The 20,771-nt window shown below is 42.1% G+C and overlaps 1 protein-coding gene across 1 annotated transcript in view; it reads left to right on the forward strand.

Moving 5' to 3' along the window:
- The first annotated feature begins 227 nt into the window (after positions 1-227).
- KDR (kinase insert domain receptor) overlaps positions 228-20,771 on the forward strand; it is a 35,602-nt gene continuing 15,058 nt past the window's right edge. Inside the window, exons 1-16 of the mRNA XM_024216089.2 lie at positions 228-465; positions 3,719-3,809; positions 4,448-4,644; positions 6,722-6,846; positions 7,168-7,336; positions 8,850-8,989; positions 9,588-9,759; positions 11,545-11,656; positions 11,752-11,915; positions 13,015-13,171; positions 14,810-14,933; positions 15,442-15,550; positions 17,316-17,660; positions 18,671-18,817; positions 19,058-19,189; positions 20,410-20,516. Of these exons, the coding sequence (XP_024071857.2) occupies positions 408-465; positions 3,719-3,809; positions 4,448-4,644; positions 6,722-6,846; positions 7,168-7,336; positions 8,850-8,989; positions 9,588-9,759; positions 11,545-11,656; positions 11,752-11,915; positions 13,015-13,171; positions 14,810-14,933; positions 15,442-15,550; positions 17,316-17,660; positions 18,671-18,817; positions 19,058-19,189; positions 20,410-20,516 (2,349 nt within the window). The 5' untranslated portion in view covers positions 228-407. The remainder of the gene's footprint in view (positions 466-3,718; positions 3,810-4,447; positions 4,645-6,721; positions 6,847-7,167; positions 7,337-8,849; positions 8,990-9,587; positions 9,760-11,544; positions 11,657-11,751; positions 11,916-13,014; positions 13,172-14,809; positions 14,934-15,441; positions 15,551-17,315; positions 17,661-18,670; positions 18,818-19,057; positions 19,190-20,409; positions 20,517-20,771) is intronic.

Raw genomic sequence — 20,771 nt, forward strand, 5'->3', positions numbered from 1 at the left:
AGCTGAGTGTTACAAGCGGTGAGCGAAGGGCAGGACTGGGGTGCTGCCTTGGGCTTGTCACCAGCAGAACGGACTACATGGGACTGAGCGGACACGTGCCCCCCAGGTCCCCTGGGGGGGCGGAGCCAGGGGAAGGGAGGGGCGGGTCCGCAGGAGTCTGACTCCTCCCCCTGCACAAAGTAGAGGCGCTGCGGGCTGGCGGTTGCGATGCTTGGCAAAGCCCCCAGGTCGCACGGAGCGATCGTTCCCGCACCCCGGGCGCAGCAGAGCTCGCCCCAGTAGCAGCCCTGCCTGCGGGGCCAGGATTACCGCACGCCCGCCGCTTGGCGGAGAAGGCACCCGCTTGCAGCCCGGGCAGCAGCCGGAGCCCGTGTCCGGGCGTGGGGACCCCCGGTCCCAGAGCTGCGATGGAGCGCAGGGTGGTGCTGGCGCTGCTGCTGTGGCTGGGGACCCGGCCGGCTCCAGGTAAGGGGCGCTGGGCTGGAGCAGGCGGTGCGCGGGGAGCTCGCGTAGCGGCTCGGGGCACCTCCCCCTGGGGCGAGGGGCCAGTGGAGCGCAGATGTTGGGACACGAGGCCGAGCAGCCGCGACTGGAAATACCTGAGCCTCGGGGCAGCTACTCTGATGGGGGCAGGGCAAGGGCCATCCCCGGAGCCCCCCGGGATACGATGGGAGGTTTGTTCCTGCCCCCAAAGCGAGCAGGCTCGGAGGAGCCATACTCCGGACATAGGGGCGGGGGCAGGGGAGAATAAACCCACGGCGAAATCCTGCCCCTATTGAAGTCAATGGGAGTTTTGCTCTTGACTTCAGTAAGGCAAGGATTTCACCCTGTGTCCATGGATTGTGTTTGCTGGTGACCTGGGGACGATCCTCAGCTGGGGTGAATTGTGATAGGGAAGTCAAGGAAGCTATCACCATTTACAGCTCCAGTTGAGGAGCTGCCCCAGAGCTATTTTTGTTGTTAAAGGTGTTAGCCTTGGCCATGCCCTCCTCCTTCCCCTGAGGTCTCCAGAGGAAAGCTGTTCCTTATCACAGTTCAGGTGCTGCAAAGGGCAGGACATCCTGACTGGTCACTCCGCGCACGAGAGAGTAGGCAGGTGCACAGGCTATGGCTTTACAAGGAGAATTTGGAGAGACCACGAAGTCTGATTAGCATGTCGGGCGTTGGAGCCGTAATTTCACCCCTGAATCTTTTCTAGAAAACACAGGAAGCGAGGGACAGTTCTGCCAAACTTTCCCATGCCCAAAGCAAATCTTAATGAAAGGAAAGAAACAAGAGAGAAAAAAAGGAGTTTCCTTCTATCTGCGGAGAGTTAACAATATGCTGTGCAAGACACAACGCAACCAACCCCTGCCTTTACAACCTCAACAAGACTAATTCCAGTTGCTGGAAACATCCCCTGTTCATTATACCACTGGATGGGGAATAAGTGGTTCAAAATCGTTTAAATTCAGCATGATAGATTAGTTCTATTCTCTGTCCTATCAGTGGAGGTTTCAGAAACTGAGAATAAGCCAAGTGAAAACAATCATACTGAGGTTAATATCTTAGCAGAAATTGCATCTTAAATATATAGAGATGACTTTTTACTTTAATTAAAATAATGCCTGTGTTTGGAGCAAAAATAAACATTTTGACTATTATAATATGGATATTAATTTAATGTCAGACACTTGGATGTTTATCCAATAAATAATGCTATTTTATTGACCCTAGTGTTAGTACATCATGGGTTTTTAAATTGCATACGTAAGTTATCAATGCATTTTCTTTTGGAATAGTCTCCTTAGAGAGATGCATACGAGCAATTGTATTTAATAGCATAATGTTACACCTTGAAGAAAATAATCTAGACAGAGGTTGGTCACAGTTTGATTGAGACTGAACACATCCTTGACTAAATAGAGCTTATCTTTAGCTTGGTTTTTAGGTCTAACTAAGCAACACTTAATGAGGGGAAAAAATCTCAATTTTAGTACAGACCATATTCTGCTCTTATTTATCTGTACACTAGTCTCGTTGAAGGCATGGGAGCTATAGGCATGCAGATGGGAGCAGGATTTGGTCCAGGAAGATTTAATCCTGTTTACTTGATAGTTAGATTAGATAAATCATGATTTGCAATGCCTATGATAGGGAGTAAGATGCATATCTTGATTTTGATTTGATTTTCCATCCTAATTAAAGTTTTTACATTAGTGGTGGCTTTCTAGAGTAAAGTGCAACAGAAATCAATTATCTGAAACCTACTGTCAATAAAGAATCTCCTTAGGAAGGGTTTGATAAAAATATAATGAAATCCTGAAAAAATATTGAAGCCCCTAGCTCTAGGATGACTTTACTGTCATTGATACCAACTCTATTACCATTCATCAGATCTGTCTCTCAATATAACTGACTTGGGTCCTTCCCATACCTGGCATCTTGCTGCTTTATAATCATGGACTTGAATGGTATCAGAAGCATTGAAATGAGAAAAGAAGGCTGTAGAAGAAATTCCTGTTCATAATGAAGAAATAATTCTTGCATTTTAAAACATGTTCCTCTTGATAGATGGGCTTGTCTGCTAGGTATAGAAACATTTGTTTAATTTTAGTACAGAGAGATTGCACTATTCATAGCTGTTGTGATGGCTGGCAAACGTAACAGGCCTAATTCTTTACTACATCAATGTAACTTCACTAAAGATATTGCACTTACACTGGCATAAAACTGGTGTAACACAATGAAGAATCAGACTCAGTATCACATCCTCAGACTTTACAATTACTGTATTAGCTACATTTAGATATGAAGACTAGTCTGTTTCTTCCAGACAGTTAAAAGATTAATGAGATGTGTCCCGGTATGCTAGTACCATCGCTGTTCATTTTCTTGTGTAAGTTCACCCACTGACTCCTTGTACATCCGTATTTGCATCAATTCTTCTGTTGTACAAGTGCTCCGCGTTGTCTGGCCAAGGTAATGTTTCAGAACTTACTCAGATCTCTGTACTCATCCTTTACTGACACAGAACTCCCAAAGGGAGTGAGTATAGTAATAAATGCCGAAAACATCTCTTTGTGTTCTTTGAAAGATTGCGCAGACTGCCTTACTGAACAGTTACGTCAGAACAAATATTGGAAATGATCTTGCAAGCTTTAACTGATACGAGTATTCTCACTGAATGCAATGGAACCAATCACCCAAGTAAAGTTTGATAGGAACAGGTTTTCTTAGGGTTTCAGGCAACGAAGGAAACACATTAGAAAACATGATAAAGGAAAAAAAGACTGGGTCAGATGACCCTGAGTTTATGATGCACTATGTAAAATAACTCTTAGCAGAATTCGTTAATCAGCAGCCTTGGCAAATTTATTATTCAATTTATTATAAGACCTTTCCCAAGGGAGTGAGATCATCAGATGAAGGTTCACTTTATTTCAATGTCCCATATCCTCTTGTTAGACCTTGAAGTTGGTAATGCAAAACAACAGGAACTCCACCCGAGCTTTATGAATTGCAGAGCTATTCTGCTAGCTCATGACCATCTGCCCATTCTTCCTGTTATGACAGAGCTCTTGAACTTCTACTGGGATGTGTGGAAAGCAGTAGAACAGTTTAACACATTAAGCAAATAGGTCAACTTAAAACATGCTACATATACATTCATACAGTGCTTTTCTAATTGAATCTGATATGTTTTTGGCCCATTAATTTGTTGATTTTATTTTTGCAGGCTTGTTCATTTCTCCGGATCAACCAAGTCTTAGCATCCAAAAAGATATCCTTACAATAACTGCAAATGATACTCTAAATATTACTTGCAGGTAAGGGCAACTTTGGCCTGTGTTATGATGATGAGAATGATTTATTAATTTAATTTTGATATAGAGGTGGACCCTTCCTTCTACTCCCTCTTTCCTTGTCCCCCCCATCTCCTTCTCCACTGCAGGCCTTGGGCTGAGTATTAGAGGGTTACATCATGAGGGGATTAAAAAACAAAATGAAAGCTATTGGCTAATCAGGGGATGTTCTCAAGAGTTTAGTGTGTCAGGTGTGTTAAGGTAGTCCCTGGGTAGCCCTAGCCACTCCCCTGTGTGGGAAAGATGGGGTGCAAGCAGCAGGGATTGGGGAGAGTACTCTGGAACATAGTGGAGTTTGCTAGGGATTAAGCAGAGCCCTTGTCACCTCGTTTACCCCCTTTGTTGAGTCCTTGTATGGCTTAGATTCATCATCTCTTAATATTCAAATGAAGAAACTTTCTTGTAGCTGTGTGGAATTGAGCATCTCACACTCATTTATCGGATTTAGCATGTTTCTTAATGTTAAATAATTAAGTTTGTCTAATAGCTATTTGTCCTGAAGTTAAAATGGACCATTCAAGAATGAGTAGGACTGAGTTTTCCTGGCATGATGATAGCAAGCCCCATTTGCCCTAATACAGCTCCCTCCTTTGTTTTGCTAGTGGTCAAAGAGCTTTGGAGTGGCTGTTGCCTAACAATCAGAGCAGTTCTGAGAAACATGTTGCAGTGACTGACTGCAGGGACGGCCCCTATTGTAAGATGCTCACTCTTACAAAAGTAATAGGGAATGACACTGGGGACTACAAGTGCTTTTACAGAGACACCCAGGCAACTACAAGCATTTATGTCTATGTTCAAGGTAGGTGGTTACAAGATTCTTACGTGATTCCTACCTATCAATAAGATTAAAAAGAAACAATGGTGTAACAGGCATTTCAAAAAGCTTTGTTCTGAAGTAATGTTCATTGGATTACCCACAGAAAAACCTATTTGGCAAAGCATATGCCTCAAGATCAACAGTTGTAAGCTGGAGACTGTCAGCTTAAGAAGAAAGCAGTTACCAGTCCACTTGTCCTCCAGGTTTTAAGGAAAACAAGAATATAAATATACATCTATTCTATAGGTGCCAGATCCTGCAGTTTCTCCTTTCATTGAACTCCAACTGAAGTTTATGGCCATTCTATGTAGTAAATAACTGCAGAAACTGTCCCTTAAAGTGCCGATAAGTGGTTAAAGTAGATTGAAACAGGAGAGGGAACTCTCATCATAACAGTCAAGGAAGTGGGGGAGATCAGGCTTCTTTCATGAGACTTCTAGCATTTCCCATTTGATCAAGCTACAAAGTTTACATAGCAGAATGGCATCGCATGGTTTTTCAATACGTCCATTTCCAGCCAAAATGTGGAAACACAATGTGTGCGCAAAAATATATACAAAAAGCCAGCCAAATGTATTTGACTCTCAAAAAACAACTTTTTCTCAGTTTGTATTTTACATTATCCTTATTAGTTCTATGCAGATCGTATCACAGAGATACATTTGCCTACGCCATATACATTCGTGTGGGTAGAATAATAAACGGAACAATGCAACAGCAGAAACTTAGCATATATTTTAGCTGTGATGGTAGGAACATTTTTCTATAGTAAACTGTGAGATCTTTGATCACAGCTTTTCTTCTCGGTGGCAGCTTTTGGAGATATTTTTCATGGATGGTACAAATGACCACCTTAAGTTGTAAGTGAGGCATTTGCATCACATAAAAGATTACTTCATGCTGAGCTTGGCCTCCTGTCTTTCAGCTTCCAAATGTTTATGTGCCTGCAGCCCTTCCTCCTGTCCTGCTGACCAGGCTGACTTTACAATTAAAATTGGGACCAATTTCCTGATATTGGAATTCTTGGCCTTGTGAAATTGACATTCTGTATGCAAATTTTTGTGTGGAATAACTACATGTCAATATGCTAGTTACCATAAATAGAAAAGTCCTTGTTCCCATAATTAATAAAATCTATATGTGCAGCAATTAGCCTAATTTACTTCTCCAGACCCTAGCCCACACATCAATACTGGGATCTGATCTGTTTGCATGCAGAACTACTGTAGACTTCAGTAGGAGTTTCACACATGCAAGGATTATAGGGTATTTGTATATAGCACTCACATTTGTATTATCTAACAGGACAATGTTCAGATCAAGTCTGAAATTTGGTCTACCTTACAGCTGTTGAACTCTGATGAGGAAATCCAGATAGATTTCAAGAACTAAGTTTTCAAAACTCATGCTTTCAGTTGCACCCATATAAAATGCATGTGGAAGCAACTGCAAAGCCTTCAGTTATGCATGCAATTTAGATAGCTGCACACACAGAACGGCATTAGACTAAGCCCCTGACTATTTTCACTGTTGATTATCTAGCATCAATTATCTGTGCACGCCTGCATGCACAGGTTTGTTACTACAATTTATGGTCAGAATTTTGAAAAGTTGGTCGATAATATATAGGTTTGTTTATAAAGCCACTTATTTATTGTTGAGAATTTAAAAAAGAATAGCCATTATTTTAGGGGTTATGAAGCACTTAGCTACTTATAACTAATATTGGGATCCATTCCTATAGTTCTTACACCGGCAGAAGTCACATTGACTTAAATTGGAGTTTTGACTGAGTAAAGACTTCAGGGTCAGGCACCCAGAATTATGTTGACACCATTAATGTGTATTTGGGCATGATGGTACTGTAAAAAGAGGAGGAGTTAAACTTAATAGTGATGTCAATTTCATCTCCATTCACATACAAGAAAATACAAATGTTTGCCAAATAGAAAAGGACTACATAGACAGGAAAGGAAAGAAAAATAAGAGGGAAAAAATAGCATGTTGTGTCCTTTCAAACGAAGAGATTATAACAAATGCAAATCAAATATTCTTTTAGATTACAGATCTCCATTTGTGACTTCAGTTAGTGACCAACTTCATGTTATATACATTACTGGGAACAAAACAGTGCTGATTCCATGTCTTGGATCCATATCAAATCTCAATGTATCACTTTATGCGGTAAGAAAAAAGTCAAATATTTCAGTACTTATCTCTAGAATTAGCTAAATGTCAATTTACATAAATACGGTGGATTAAAATAGATATCTTAAAAAGAGCTTCTCATCTTTGGACATTACGAAACTTACGAACAGAATGGGAATGCTATAACTATACTAACAAATGATACTTCTTGTGTAAAGATCTGTTGACTGCAATGAGAATGTGGCCTGAGTCAGGATGCCAAGTCTGGATCCATAATGTTGTAGTAAATATTAGACTTACAATATGAATTTATTTAGTTTTGGAATTATACTGAATGTTTTATTGATCTTTTAACAGAGGTATCCAGAAAAGTTATTTGTTCCTGATGGTAAATCAATCTCATGGGATAATAAAAAAGGCTTCACTATTCCCAGTAACCTGATCAGCTATGCGGGCATGGTCTTCTGCGAAGCTAAAATAGATGATGAAAGTTACCAGTCTGTGATGTACATAGTTGTGGTTGTAGGTAAGTCAAAGATTACTCTCCAGGGTCATTGTTTTAGGCAGTGCTATTTTGCTTGATGCAACATATTGAGCAGTTACATTTGATTGGACTGTAGATCAGGAATACTGAAAATACAATTAACATAAAATGCATGTTTTAATATGTATTGCTTTAGGAAAAAAAAACAACACCTGAATTTAAAGGGAAAATATTATTGTATTCTGTTTCGGGTGGATTGCCGGCATCTGTGCTTGGGATTTTACCTGCTCTTCCTTGATGCTGCTTTTTTCAATCATGCAGGGTTTTATTTTTCCTAAACTTCCGCTCTTTTGTAATGAATGTCAGCATAGAGTGAAGGACCTTGAGAACAGGCACCCCAAAGTATCACTAGCAGCTCAGGAAAGAAGACAGGGTTCTAGCTTGCTGTGAGGAGAAACAGGGGAGCATGTCACACTAGAAATGCAAAACCTGGCCTGACCCCAAGAAATTCTTGTTTCCCTGCATGCTAATGTCCTGGGCCTAACTGGATGAATATGGCTCTGACACATTGAAGTTACCTGCTCCTCCAGGGCAACATGAGGACTCCTCTTAGGCCCCCACCCATGCTGAAACTGCAATGACCTCCTCCTGGACTGTTGAGCACACTCCCACCTCCAGGGTTGGAAGAGGCCAATCCCCCACCTCCCAAGCCTCATTGTGACACTGAGGCTTGGTGAGGTAGGATCAGCACATTCTCCTCTAGACTCGGAGATTCCTAAAGAGAGGAAGAGAAAAATAGGGAGTATCTCACCACCCCATCTCCCTTTAGGGGCAGCAGTTTCCCCACAATTCATCATCCTCTGCCTGGTTTTGAGTCATTTGGGATTTTTGGATATGTTTGGTCATATTTCACATTTTTTATTACAGGTTTTATGCCTTGGACAGTTTTGCTAATGCCAAATTGTTGGTGGTGGTAAAGTTCCAAGCACATCACCTGATGCCCACTTTTGGTCTATCATAATATTTGGGGAGTGGGGTTTGTTTCCATGCTATTGTGAATTTTGTGGTTCACCATTGAGATTCTCCTCTGAGTGCTCTCTAACATTGCAAGGGGCCAAGAAACCCTTCCATAAGAGTTGAGGATGCTTAGCAGCTCCCAGGATCTGTTCCAAACATCTCTCTCTGACTCCAGCTTAGAAGAACTGATGTCTCACCATGTCAGCTTCTTTTATCTTACTGTGTCTGACCAGGAGGGAGCTTCTGGCAAATGGCCTCACAGTAGCCCACTCACTCTGCATGTGCTAAAATCTGAAAGTAGACTGTACTTGCCCGAGACCCATTGTGTGTCAGTACAGCTTTTGGACACCCTTACCCTTTTCATCTCCACTTTTTGAAATTGGGTGTATGCCCATCTCCCCACTGCACTCAAGCTTCTGGGATTTCTGCTGTGTGGGTGTAACTCCTAAGGGAGAGAGTAAATGCCATTGGGAAAGCGGCATCCTTACATCATTTAGCAGAATGTTTTTTCAAACTCTGTTCCTTTTGCTTCTTCCAGGATACAGAATTTATGACTTAACTATGAACCCTCATCACCAAATAGAGCTGGCAGCAGGGGAGAAACTAGTTCTAAATTGTACTGTGAGGACGGAGCCAAATGTTGGAATTGATTTCAAATGGGATTACCCTTCCGTTAAGGTAAAACAATCATTTCCTAATACCATGCCCTAGAGCCCTGAAAGAAGCAACCTCTTGCTAGAAATACAAAAGGATGCTCCTGTGTTTTAGCTTCCATGGTTATTTTAGCTTCCACAGATACAATAAAAATTTGGGTTAACCACTTACCCGCTCCTCTGTAAATATTAACAAACCAGTTGATATATGAAGAGAAGGAATCACCAGCCTATATAATATATAGCCTGGATTACGGTTTTGTGAGGACCTGGGGCTGAGCAAGTGGGGGACCCTCCCCACCCCTTCCACCTGCAGTTCCTCCCTCACCCCCCCACCACTCCCGCCGGGGAGCAGGGTTGGGGCATGAGGGCTTGCCCCGCTCTGCCTGCCCAGCGCTACTGCCGGGGAGTGGGGTTGGAGTGTGAGGGCTTCTCTGCTCCCCGGAAGGAGTTCCGGGTGGAGTGGGTCAGGGTGTAGGGGTGTCCATTTTCCTGGGGGCCCCCAATTGTCCGGGGCCCCTGGGCACGGTCCCCATTGGCCCAGTGGCTAATCCGCCACCGGTGTGGAGGATCGGGGGAAGAGTTGGAATGAACTGCTTCTCAGAGCTTTTACTCTGTTACAGGGAAAACGTGCTACAGTCAGAGACTTAAAAACATCATCAGGGAATGAGCCGAAGAAGTTCGTAAGCACTCTTACCATAGACCATGTGACCTTAAATGATAGAGGCCGATACAACTGCACAGCATTCAGTGGCCTTATGACAAAGAAAAACAGCACATATGTCATTGTCCATGGTATGGAATTCTCTGATTTAATTCTGGATATTTATAGGTGGGGATTGTTGGGATGGAAAATGTATAAGTTGAAAGCAGTTAGCTGCACAGTATGTCAATCAAAACGTTTGTCGTATAAGCCGTCTGTTCTGAACTGTCAGCCACAGTGTTTCCAGTGCTTCTAGTTGTTTTTAGTAGCATTGTATAGCTCAAGGTTTTTCTATTTTAATGTTAAAGGGTTTTCTCTTAGGACCTTGTATGTGATTATCACTGAAAGCTGTTACGTAGTCTAGAAAAAGTGACACTAAAACTCAGAATGGCTGGCGGTCCCTCTATTTAATCTCTCCCTATGTGGTACTGTAAAGTTGAAACTGTATATTTCGGGTCAGATTCTGCCACTCTTCCTCCTACTGAATAGTACCTGACTCCCCAGGTAGTTCCACTGATTCCATTGTGGCTACCTGCAGAGAAAGGTGTTACTTGCGTGAATAAGAGTGGCAGAATCCAGCCCGCGGCTTTTTGCATTCTGAAAATTGGATTCAGCTTTACTTTTGGTCATAAGGAAATGACTCAGAGGAAATGACTCTGGCCAAATCCTATCCTTCCTCAGTCCTCAATCAGGCAAAACTCCATTGGCTACAAAAAGCTGATTTTTTTGAATGAGTGAGAAAGAATTGCAGGATTTGATCCAATATTAACTAGTGCAGCAGCACTGCTAGTTATGGATGTACTGTATGTCTTACACAGGAGCACTAAGGCTGACTTGAAGTTGTGACTAAGTCTGATTTTCAGCATCAGCATTTTGATTTTTTCAGTTCACACTGACCATAGTCCATTCTTCTGCCAGGACCAGAAACAGTTCCCCCTTCTCTGTCACAGCTGTATCAGATATTAAACGGATACTCTATTTGATCTTCGCCAAAAGGCCAATTATGCTGTTGGGCTGATTACAATTTTGCTTTCTGTGGTTGCAGAAAAGTAGTGTAAATCCTTTCAGAGTTGTGGGATTTTTTGGGTTGCAGAACTTCAGATAGATAGCTTCAATCTCTGCTCAATTATGTAATTGTATCACGTGAAGTTTTGAGTACTGTTATGTGCTGAAATGGAAAAATTGAGCCCTTTTTGTCTGACTGTGTAAGTGGAAACCTTGGAGAGGTTTAAATGCGATATTGTGTTACCAACACATACTTTACAGCACTTGGTTTGCATTGCTTGTTTTGTTACACGGCAACAGCGGCTAGGGAGGACAGAGGATTGGGACTGAGAGTTGCTGTGTGGAGCTGAGAGCAGACTCTTGCCTCTATGGCTGTCGAGAGTCCTCTGGTAGCTGAATTAGTCCACTTTTCTGTGCAAGGGGTGAAGGAGAAGGCATGGCTGGGGGAGAGGGGCTGCATACCCCTGTGTGGCACAGAGCATCCCTAGGGATGTGACATGGGCCAGAGGCAGGTTGGGGCTGGAGGATCCACTGCTATGTATGTTGTCCTGTCCTGTCCTTCCCACACATGAGTGCTCCATTGCTTCACTGCCTCAGAACCCCTCTGAAGCCTGTGGAGGATTCCCTCTTCCCCTTTTCCTAATGGATCTCCCTAGTGCTCAACCCCAGTAGTTATGCTGGGCCCTGGGCTGAGGATTTACCTCATGGATTGTAATACTGCAAGTGCCTGTGCTGGTACATGGACCACTTTGTCATTTACATCTGCTGCCTTTCATCTCCAATTACACACAACCAAATGGGAGACAGTTTACATTTCTGGCAATATGGAAAGGCAATGTTTTGTTTCAAGCCCATCAATTAATTTCTTGCAGAAAAACCTTTTATCCGTTTGGACAGAATGGGGTCTGTGGTGGAGACAAGGGTAGGAGACCAAGTCAAAATCCCTGTGAGATTTACAGGCTATCCTCCACCAGAAGCAAAATGGTAAGAGTCAGAATGTGATGCCTTTAAAACAGATTGTGGTATTATATGTCAAGCTGACTCTCTAAAGTATTTAAGTTACCATGTATTTTCTTTAGGTATAAAAATGGAAAAGCCATCAGCACAAATCATACCATTAAACTTGGTTACACGTTAACAATTACTGAGGCAAGTGAAAAGGATGCTGGGAATTACACCATTGTACTTACAAACCCCATTAACAAGGAGCAACAGAGACACACATTTAACCTGGCTGTGAATGGTAAGTGAGATATAAACAGTGCCTTTTCCTCTTTGGTTGTATATGTGTGTGTATACAGTACTAACCCTTCCTTGACAGAAAGAGCTGGTAGGAGTCCTGTCTCTTAGAGCCCTGTGCCCCCCTTGATCTGTGTATTATCCAGATTTAAATTTGGCAAAAAAAAAAAATAAGGAGGTGATTCAAAACCACCAAGTCAGGGGAATGCAGGAAAGAAGTCCCATCTCAAACCTTGCCCGGACATTGCTTCAACCATCCACTGAATCTGTCTCCAGCTGGATCCTCATGCTGTATTTTACAACTCAGGAGGCTTCAGGTTTTCCTTGTTGTTGGATAAAAGGATTTTTGTTTTTTATTTTCTGTGTATTATTTCTTTGTCTCTGTGTCTTGCTCTTTTCCTGTCCTCTGTGCTCTCTCCTGCTGCTTTTGAATCACGAGTCTTCCCCGCCATCGTCATCTGCCTTGTCCATCCTTCCTGCCACTGTCAGCTCTGTTTTGGCCTTCCCTTCCTCCCCCCCCCCACTATCCCCCACCATTCCCCTCTCCCCGGCACCCCTCCTCCACACTGCTCCTCAGGAAACATACTTGTCTAGATGCTTCCAAAATAGTAGGTCTTCAAAAGAGCAGCTCTGCTAAGTACAGTGCGGTTTAGGTGGGGGCACAGTGGGAAATGGAAGCCAGTCACCTAATGCTGGAAGTAATATAAATTCCTTGGCTGGGGACGGTGATGGAAGGAAAGGGCTGTCTGAAGGGTAATTTGTAAGGGGTAGCTGTAAGTAAGCAACGGAAGGATTGCTGAACGTTTGGCTTGTATTGAAGCTACTCTGTGAAGTCGGCGCACTTCTTCCATGATTCTTTTGCTCCCTGCTGAGGTCAGTGGGAGTTGTGGACACTCAGCACCATGCGGGAGGCTCTCAGAATCACACAGGCTCAGACCCTGGAAGGCGTATGGGAGTCACGGTGAGAGAGAAACCCCCGTGAAAGAGACTTTATACATTTCAGAACAAACTGTGTTCTTGTTAGCAAGAGACAATGGCACAAGGCAAAGAATGTCGCTCCTTTATGATGGTCTGTGCATGTAACATGCAGGTTTTTCCTACAGTTCCACCTCAGATTGGGGAGAATGCTTTGTTGGCTCCTGTTGATTCCTACAAGTATGCAACTACTCAAGTCCTAACCTGCACAGTCTATGCCATTCCGGCCCCAGTCAATATCCAGTGGTACTGGCAGTTAGAGGAACAGTGTACATTCCGCCCTAAGTAAGTACAACATGATTTGCCAGTTAATCTGCACCACTTCATTTCTGTAACTAATCAGAGATTTTTTTAAAGTGCTGTAGGCTCTTTACAAACATATAAAAATGCACAAAATCAAACACTAAGCAGCCAACCCCCTGGGTAGCACTTTGATAGTGCAAAAGGGTTATAAATCCAATTTAACTTGGAGATTCCTCAATGTAAGGGGACTCCCTGGGTAGTATCGAGACAGTTTAGTGGCTTTATACCACCCCTCTTGCAGCCCTGCACAGGTGGTGTGATCAAGGGAAAGGGGGAATGGCTGGAGCCATTTCAGTGCTTCGATTATCTCCCCCTCTCCCACTGCACTGAAACAGCCCCTCTGGGCCATTGGCAGCTGGGCATTGGTTAGAGAGCAGCCTTAGAGTTGCTAATTTCTGCTAGGGTCATCTCTGGGATTGGCGAGCCACAGACGTGGTATAAAGCCACCTTTCCTTGCACTGACGCAGCTCAGCTAGACTGGAGAATGAGGGGCATTTTGTACCCTGATTTTTGTCAGGTGTAAATGACTAAATGAGGTGTCAGCCACAGAACCACGCTCAGTAACTGTTGCTGCTGGACAATGTTTGCAGACAAAGTTCCCATTTTGCTTCCATTTAAGTCAAGCTCTTACTTATTACAGCAAATAGGCCCAAACTGCCCTCAGGTTGTCAAACATAGTCAAAATGAGCTAGATGTAGGTAGCCTTACATGGAGACTGCCAGACTTGGGATCTGGTGGGCTGTTGCACGGAGTGAATTCCCCAGGCCAGGGCTAACCACGGATGAAACTCTACCACTGTTGTTTCTTGTGTTTGATGCTTTTTTGGCTGGCATCTTGCCTTGTTGGATTCCAAACACGTCTGTGGGCCCCGTCAGTCAAACCTTGTTGGGCAGCAGCAAGTACAAAAACACAACACCACACACGGGAAATTTGCTGTTTATGAGACTTGCAGTTCTTTGTGGGTTTTTTTTTTACACCCATCAGCTGCTGAATACGATGCTGCTTGTTATCTATGTAAAAGCGTATCTCAAAGGAACTGCACTGATTGATGGTAGCCAATGATAGAGAGAGCTCCTGACCAAGATACATGCAGCTTCCCTTATCTGGGCCTAGCACAAGGCCAGACTTCCTTTAAAAAAAAAAAAAAAAAAAAAAAAAAGGCATTCTGCTTTCCTGTTTATAAAATGACTTCCACTAGCTTCTTTTGGTGCCTGGTCACTTCCTACACAAAAGCCACTGTCCTAAAGAAATTCTTTTAAGGAGTCCAGTGATTTCTATGTCTCTCTGTCTTCTTTTGAATGAAATTAACTTGAATTGTCAATTTATGACTGGAGGTTTGTTCCCAAAATAGCTTCTTCCCTCCAAGTATCCTTATTGGGATGGCTTGCGCAGATTAATTAGGCTATTTACCTCTAGGCCTGGGAATTCTTAGTTTTATAAAGGACAAAGGTCTTGGAAGGTTGTATGTACAATTACATAGAAAAGTTTTCAGGAACATTTCCCAGTTTTATAACATGGCCATTGTTCCATCTTTGATATTTTTTCTAAACTGAACAAAAATGGTCTCTTGAAGGTTGAGATTTTCCTTACCTAAAATGTATCTCTCTGTCTATTTCTCAGTCAAGTTGGTTTGGGAATCAATCCTTATGCATGTAAGAAATGGAAAGACATCACGGACAGAAAGGGCGGAAATCGGATTGAAAGAATTAAAAATCAGTTTGTTGCTATTGCTGGGAAAATGAAGGTGAGCTAATGTTCGTTTGTCTTAGTTAGGAATGACCAGTTTTTGAGAGTTCTGTTCAGCATTTCATGTATTTGTGAACATTATATCAACTGTGTTTAACTGTGATAGAGAAAGGCCTGGAGATTAATGAGCAGAAAAAATGTGGGAACCTATTGCTAATTTTAGTATAACACAGTTTAAAAATACATATATAGAAATCTACATATAGATGGCTGTTAAAAGGAGGGAGGGAGAAAAAAATTTCTTCTTAATCTCTGAGGATAGGACAAGAAGCAATGGACTTAAATTGCAGCAAGGGAGGTTTAGGTTGGACATTAGGAAAAACTTTAATATCACATCAACCTCCAGGATGACCTGGGTACCAGAAACACCATTGATTTGTATTGTGCAGGAATTTACAGTTGTGTGGATAGCTACATGGCAATGCACCCAGCTCTTTTATGGTTTGACTCATTTAAGCCCTTTGGCACTAATGTGGTATGAAATTGCTTGGTTTGTTCTCTTGTAGACTGTAAGCACCCTTGTGATTCAAGCAGCAAATGTGTCAGCTTTGTACAGATGTGTGGCTACCAACAAAGCTGGAGTGGGTGAGAGGGTTATCTCCTTTCATGTTACCAGTAAGTATAGCTTGTTGATTGCATAGCAGCGTTAAATTAATCTCATTCCCTCAGCTTCAACACATCATTTGTCTGATTCAAACCCTCATGATGACCCATCTCTGTTATGCCTATTAAATATGGTCCTTATTCAGCATTGAAACAAATTTCTAACTTTAAGCATGACAAGGTGGGTGAGGTAATATCTTTTGTTGGCTCAACTTCTGTTGGTGAGAGAGAGACAAGCTTTTGCGCTTACACAGAGCTCAAAAGCGTGTCTCTTTCACCAACAGAAGTTGATCCCATAAAATATATTACCTCACACAACTCATCTCTCTAATATACTGGGACCAACATGGCTACAACAACACTGCAAATAACTGTAAGTATATGAGCAGTTCCATTAAAGTCAATGGAGTTACAGTAGTGTGAACACTGGTATAAAGTGAGATCTAAATCAGGATCTTTGGTTGCAACATTGGTTAGGCATTTACAGCTATAAAGACCTATAAACAAGAGAAAAATTAAATAGTGTTATTAAATGAACAGAATCCATACAATCAGTTGCACACATACAAAATGAAAAATGACTGCCTAGGAAGGTGTACTGCGGAAAGGGATCTGGGGGTCATAGTGGATCACAAGCTAAATATGAGTCAACAGTGTAACAGTATTGCAAAAAAAGCGAACATCATTCTGGGATGTATTAGCAGGAGTATTGTAAGCAAGACACGAGAAGTAATTCTTCTGCTCTACTCCACGCTGATTAGGCCTCAACTGGAGTATTGTGTCCAGTTCTGGGCATCACATTTCAGGAAAAATGTGGACAAATTGGAGAAAGTCCAGAGAAGAGCAACAAAAATGATTAAAGGTCTAGAAAACGTGACCTATGAGGGAAGATTGAAAAAAACTGGGTTTTTTTAGTCTGGAGAAGAGAAGACTGAGGAGACATGATAACAGTTTTCAAGTACATAAAAGGTTGTTAAAAGGAGGAGGGAGAAAAATTGTTCTTCTTAGCCTTTGAGGATAGGACAAGAAGCAATGGGTTTAAATTGCAGCAAGGGCGGTTTAGGTTGGACATTAGGAAAAACTTCCTAACTGTCAGGGTGGTTAAGCACTGGAATAAATTGCCTAGGGAGGTTGTGGAATCTCCATCATTGGGGATTTTTAAGAGCAGGTTGAACAAACACCTGTCAGGAATGGTCTAGATAATGCTTAGTCCTGCCTTGAGTGCAGGGGATTGGACTAGATGACCTCTCGAGGTCCCTTCCAGGTCTATGATTCTATAAAAACTAAGACCCAGATTTTCAAAACTGGGTGACTTCAGTGAGAGCTTCTAGCTTCTCAGGACCCTGGAAAATCAGATCACATATTTATGTGCCTAAATATGGATTTAGGAACCTAGCTTTAGGCATTCATTTTTGAAAATCTTGGTCTAAATGATATTTTTAATCCAGTCACAAAAACTGACAGTTAATGCTGAGGATAGTGCAAGGTTGCATAGGACTATTCTATTAATTACATAGATCTTCCTTGGACTTTGCTTGTGTGTGATGTTGTTGTTGTTGTTGTTAATGTGAATGATGGGCCTGATTCTCCTGTGCCTTGTGAAGTCTTTAATGCCTGGGCAAAGTGAGTGTAAAACAAGGCGCAAAACACTGGAGAGTCAAACCCAATAAGTCTGTGAATGCTGATTTTCAAAATGGCTTTTTCTAATCAATATAAAAGGAAAGAACTTTATTAATATAACAAATGCACTATTTAATGAGCTATTTTTAATTTGCAGGGGGTCTTGAAATTAACCTTCAACCTAGAAACCAACCCACTGAAAAGGATAACATGTCCTTGCAGTGCACTGCGGACAAATTCACCTTTGAAAACCTTACCTGGTATAAACTGAGTCCTCGCACCTCACAGAGGCCCCTTGGGGGGTTGCCAATGCCTGTGTGCAGGAACCCGGATGATCTTCTGAAGCTGAATGCCACAGTTTCCAATAGCAATGGTGAAAATGTTACCTTAGAGCTCATTCTCCGTAACATTTCTCTTCGAGATCGAGGGGATTACGTTTGCATAGCCCAGGACAAAAAGACTAAAACGCAACACTGTCTCGTCAAGCACCTCACTGTTCAAGGTATGAACCCACTTACATATACCAAAGTAGATGGTTATATGCACAGACTGTGTATAGCCGGAAACAAAGATACTGCAGTCGCAGGAATCCTCAAGTTCTGTAGGACCTAGCGCGTTACCAATTTAAAGGTGTGCTCACTTGTAGAAGGGATTTAAGCAGTTGCTAATAATGAGACTGCCTTTAACGTGTCAAGTGCATGAGGTCAAGTCTAGGCAGAATGTATCTGCTGTGCTGATGAACTGGCCAGTCACACTTAGTATTCCATTATTATGGAACAGAAATGGAAGGGTTAATAGGCCTGGTGTGTAAAAGCAGGGAATTGTGCTGTGCAAGCAAATGAAGTCTCTTTATTGATGGGCACAAACAGTGGCACAAATTGATAGCTCCACATCCATGATTTCTTTATACTTGTGACTTAACGTTTGACTGAACCTTTGGGTTTGAAACTGTGGTCATGCTTTAAAATTGTTATAAAAGCAGGGCAGCATTTCAGCACAAACAATGCCGGTGACTGGCTTTGGATGCAAACATAAGTGATCTTGCATAGAGGTCTTGCAATCCTGGCATGGCAACTTAGGCCCTGATTCAGGAAAGTACTTTAGCACATGTTTATGGGCAGTCCTGAATACAAATGCTTTCCTGAATCAGAGCCTCAAGCACTATCAATATCACCTTTCTTGTAGTGGGGTTGGAGATGGAGACATGAGGGGAGGCAATTCCTGGCCAGTTCCCTCTTCTCCATCAGCCTGGGGGGTCTCTAAATCATAAAACCAGACTCATGTAAAAGACAAAGGACTTCTCCTTATAATGTTTTCTTAGCTATTGTCCTTGTCTTGTGTATCATGGAAGATTAAATATGATCTCTCCAGGAACACCATGATTGGTGCTATTGCAGTAAGGCCATGGGACTACATTAGTGACTCAAACTTGTAAAGTGGCAGCGAGTGCTAAGGCATCACAAAAATGATTATACTTGGAAACTCTCAATAACTTTATTTTCATGCAAACAGAGCCTGTGGCCCCCACATTGATAGAGAGCCTGGAGAATCAAACAGCAAACATTGGTGAAACCATAGAAGTATCATGCCCAGCAAATGGAATTCCTCCTCCACACATCACATGGTTTAAAAACAATGAAACCCTTGTTGAAGACTCAGGTGGGGAACTGCTCCTTCAGTATGACTTATTTCACTTGTCATGTGTTTTACGCAGGGCTCCCTATTGATTTCACTGCAGAGTTCAAGTGCGGAGTGGGGGCAGAATGTGGCCCTGTGTATTTTATACACTGTGAGGGTTGTGTATGCAAAAGTATAGCTAAAATAATTGCAACCATTGAATTCTTAACAACAACCAGAGCCAACGCAAATAGCAGAATTAAGAACAATTCCTTTTTTCAGGTATTGTTGTGAAAGATGGGAACAAAACTCTAACCATACGCAGGATAAGGAAAGAAGATGGAGGTCTCTACACCTGCCTTGCCTGCAATGTCCTCGGATGCAAAAAAGCAGTAACTTTTTTTGCAGTAGAAGGTCAGTACAGATTTGCTTCTCTTATTTATTTGTGCTTGAAATGATAACTGCTAAAAAGGAAGCCTATGCATCATGTCTTTGTCACAGTTTAGAAAATGTACTAGCAGTGCCTTTGCTGAAAGTTTCCTTATGCCAAAGTGGATCAGATTCATTTATTGATAAGGCTCCTAATCAAGCTCGAAATGGGTGAGGTCACACCAAGCTGGCAACCCAGTGATTTTGGTTTTTGAGGCTGATACCTTGGTCTCCAGAATCACAGCTTTCATTATGAAATCACAGCTGGCCATTATGGTGGTAGAAAAAAACCTGAAAACGTAGAGTGAGTGCAAATCAAGGCGATAATACCTGCATCTGAGTCTGCAGAGAGCCTAGCACACCTCAGTGGGTATTAATGAGGATACTTAACAATGCTGACAGTTAAATTATTTCACTGCTGTCAAGGCATCATGGGCCATATAATGGAAAAACCCAGTGTGCTGTTGTGTGGGAGAACCTATGTGACGCCAGGGCTGAAATGTACAGGAACATACTTTGAGAAATGGGGGTGGGACAGAAAGGAATTCCTCTGATGCTTGTTATCAAATATCCCAGTTTAAGAAGTTAAAGAAATGTTAGAAATGTTGTTTCATAATACAGGGGATCATTCTCGCAACATCTTATTTCCTACATAGCGTAATCACTTTTTTCTTTGCATGAGAAAAAGTTATTCATTTCTGGGTGCTCAACATTCATCTAGATTTTGTGTTTTCAAAAATAGCAATTTCCTTTAAAATATAAGATTTCACCTTTTATTTCTTAATTGCAAAGGGCCAAATTCTTCCCTCAATTATGCACATTCAGCCTCACCAAAACAAGGTGTGTAACTAAGGGCAAAATTTGGCCATAAGAGTCTGACTAATCCTTGCTGCCATTTCATTGTGCACTAATTTGTAGGAATCAGAAAGCTTCTGAGAAAACAATGGATCAAATCCTGTGCTGACCTATCTCCTGCAAAATTTCTTTCCTCATTGTCTTGAGTGGGGTTTTACAGTGTGTAATTCGTATGGAACTTGGCCCAATATTCCAACCTATAAGAAATAAGCATTGCCTTAGTTGGCTTGCTACATGGGACACTTTTAAAATGAACCTTCGGAACAAGGAACTCTATGCAGTCCTTTAACTGATGACCTAAACCAATAAGCTTTCAGCTATCAATGAGATATTCATTTGTTTCTCCCCAGGCGCCGAAGAGAAAATGAACCTGGAGCTCATTATCCTGGTTGGGACTGCAGTGATTGCCATGTTCTTCTGGTTGCTTCTTGTAATCATTCTCCGGACCGTTAAACGGGTAACGAAACCATTCTTCTACTGTCCCACCAGCATTGGTCTTGCATGACAAATGAAAACTGACTACGGCTCTTTTGTGTTGTTTCTTTCCATTGTTCTTAAACCAACAGGCACATTTTTCCTCTCAATACCATAACATTCCTGCCTGGAATTGAGGGCGCAGAAATTTGGTTTTAATTGACCAGGCATTTGGAGGAAAAAATGCTTGAACTGCTTTTGATTATTAAAAGTGCAAGGATCCGTGTTCACATTCATA

Source organism: Terrapene carolina, unplaced genomic scaffold (genome assembly GCF_002925995.2).
Source record: "Terrapene carolina triunguis isolate 2854851 unplaced genomic scaffold, T_m_triunguis-2.0 Scaffold66, whole genome shotgun sequence".
In the NCBI taxonomy this organism is placed as follows: domain Eukaryota; kingdom Metazoa; phylum Chordata; order Testudines; family Emydidae; genus Terrapene; species Terrapene triunguis.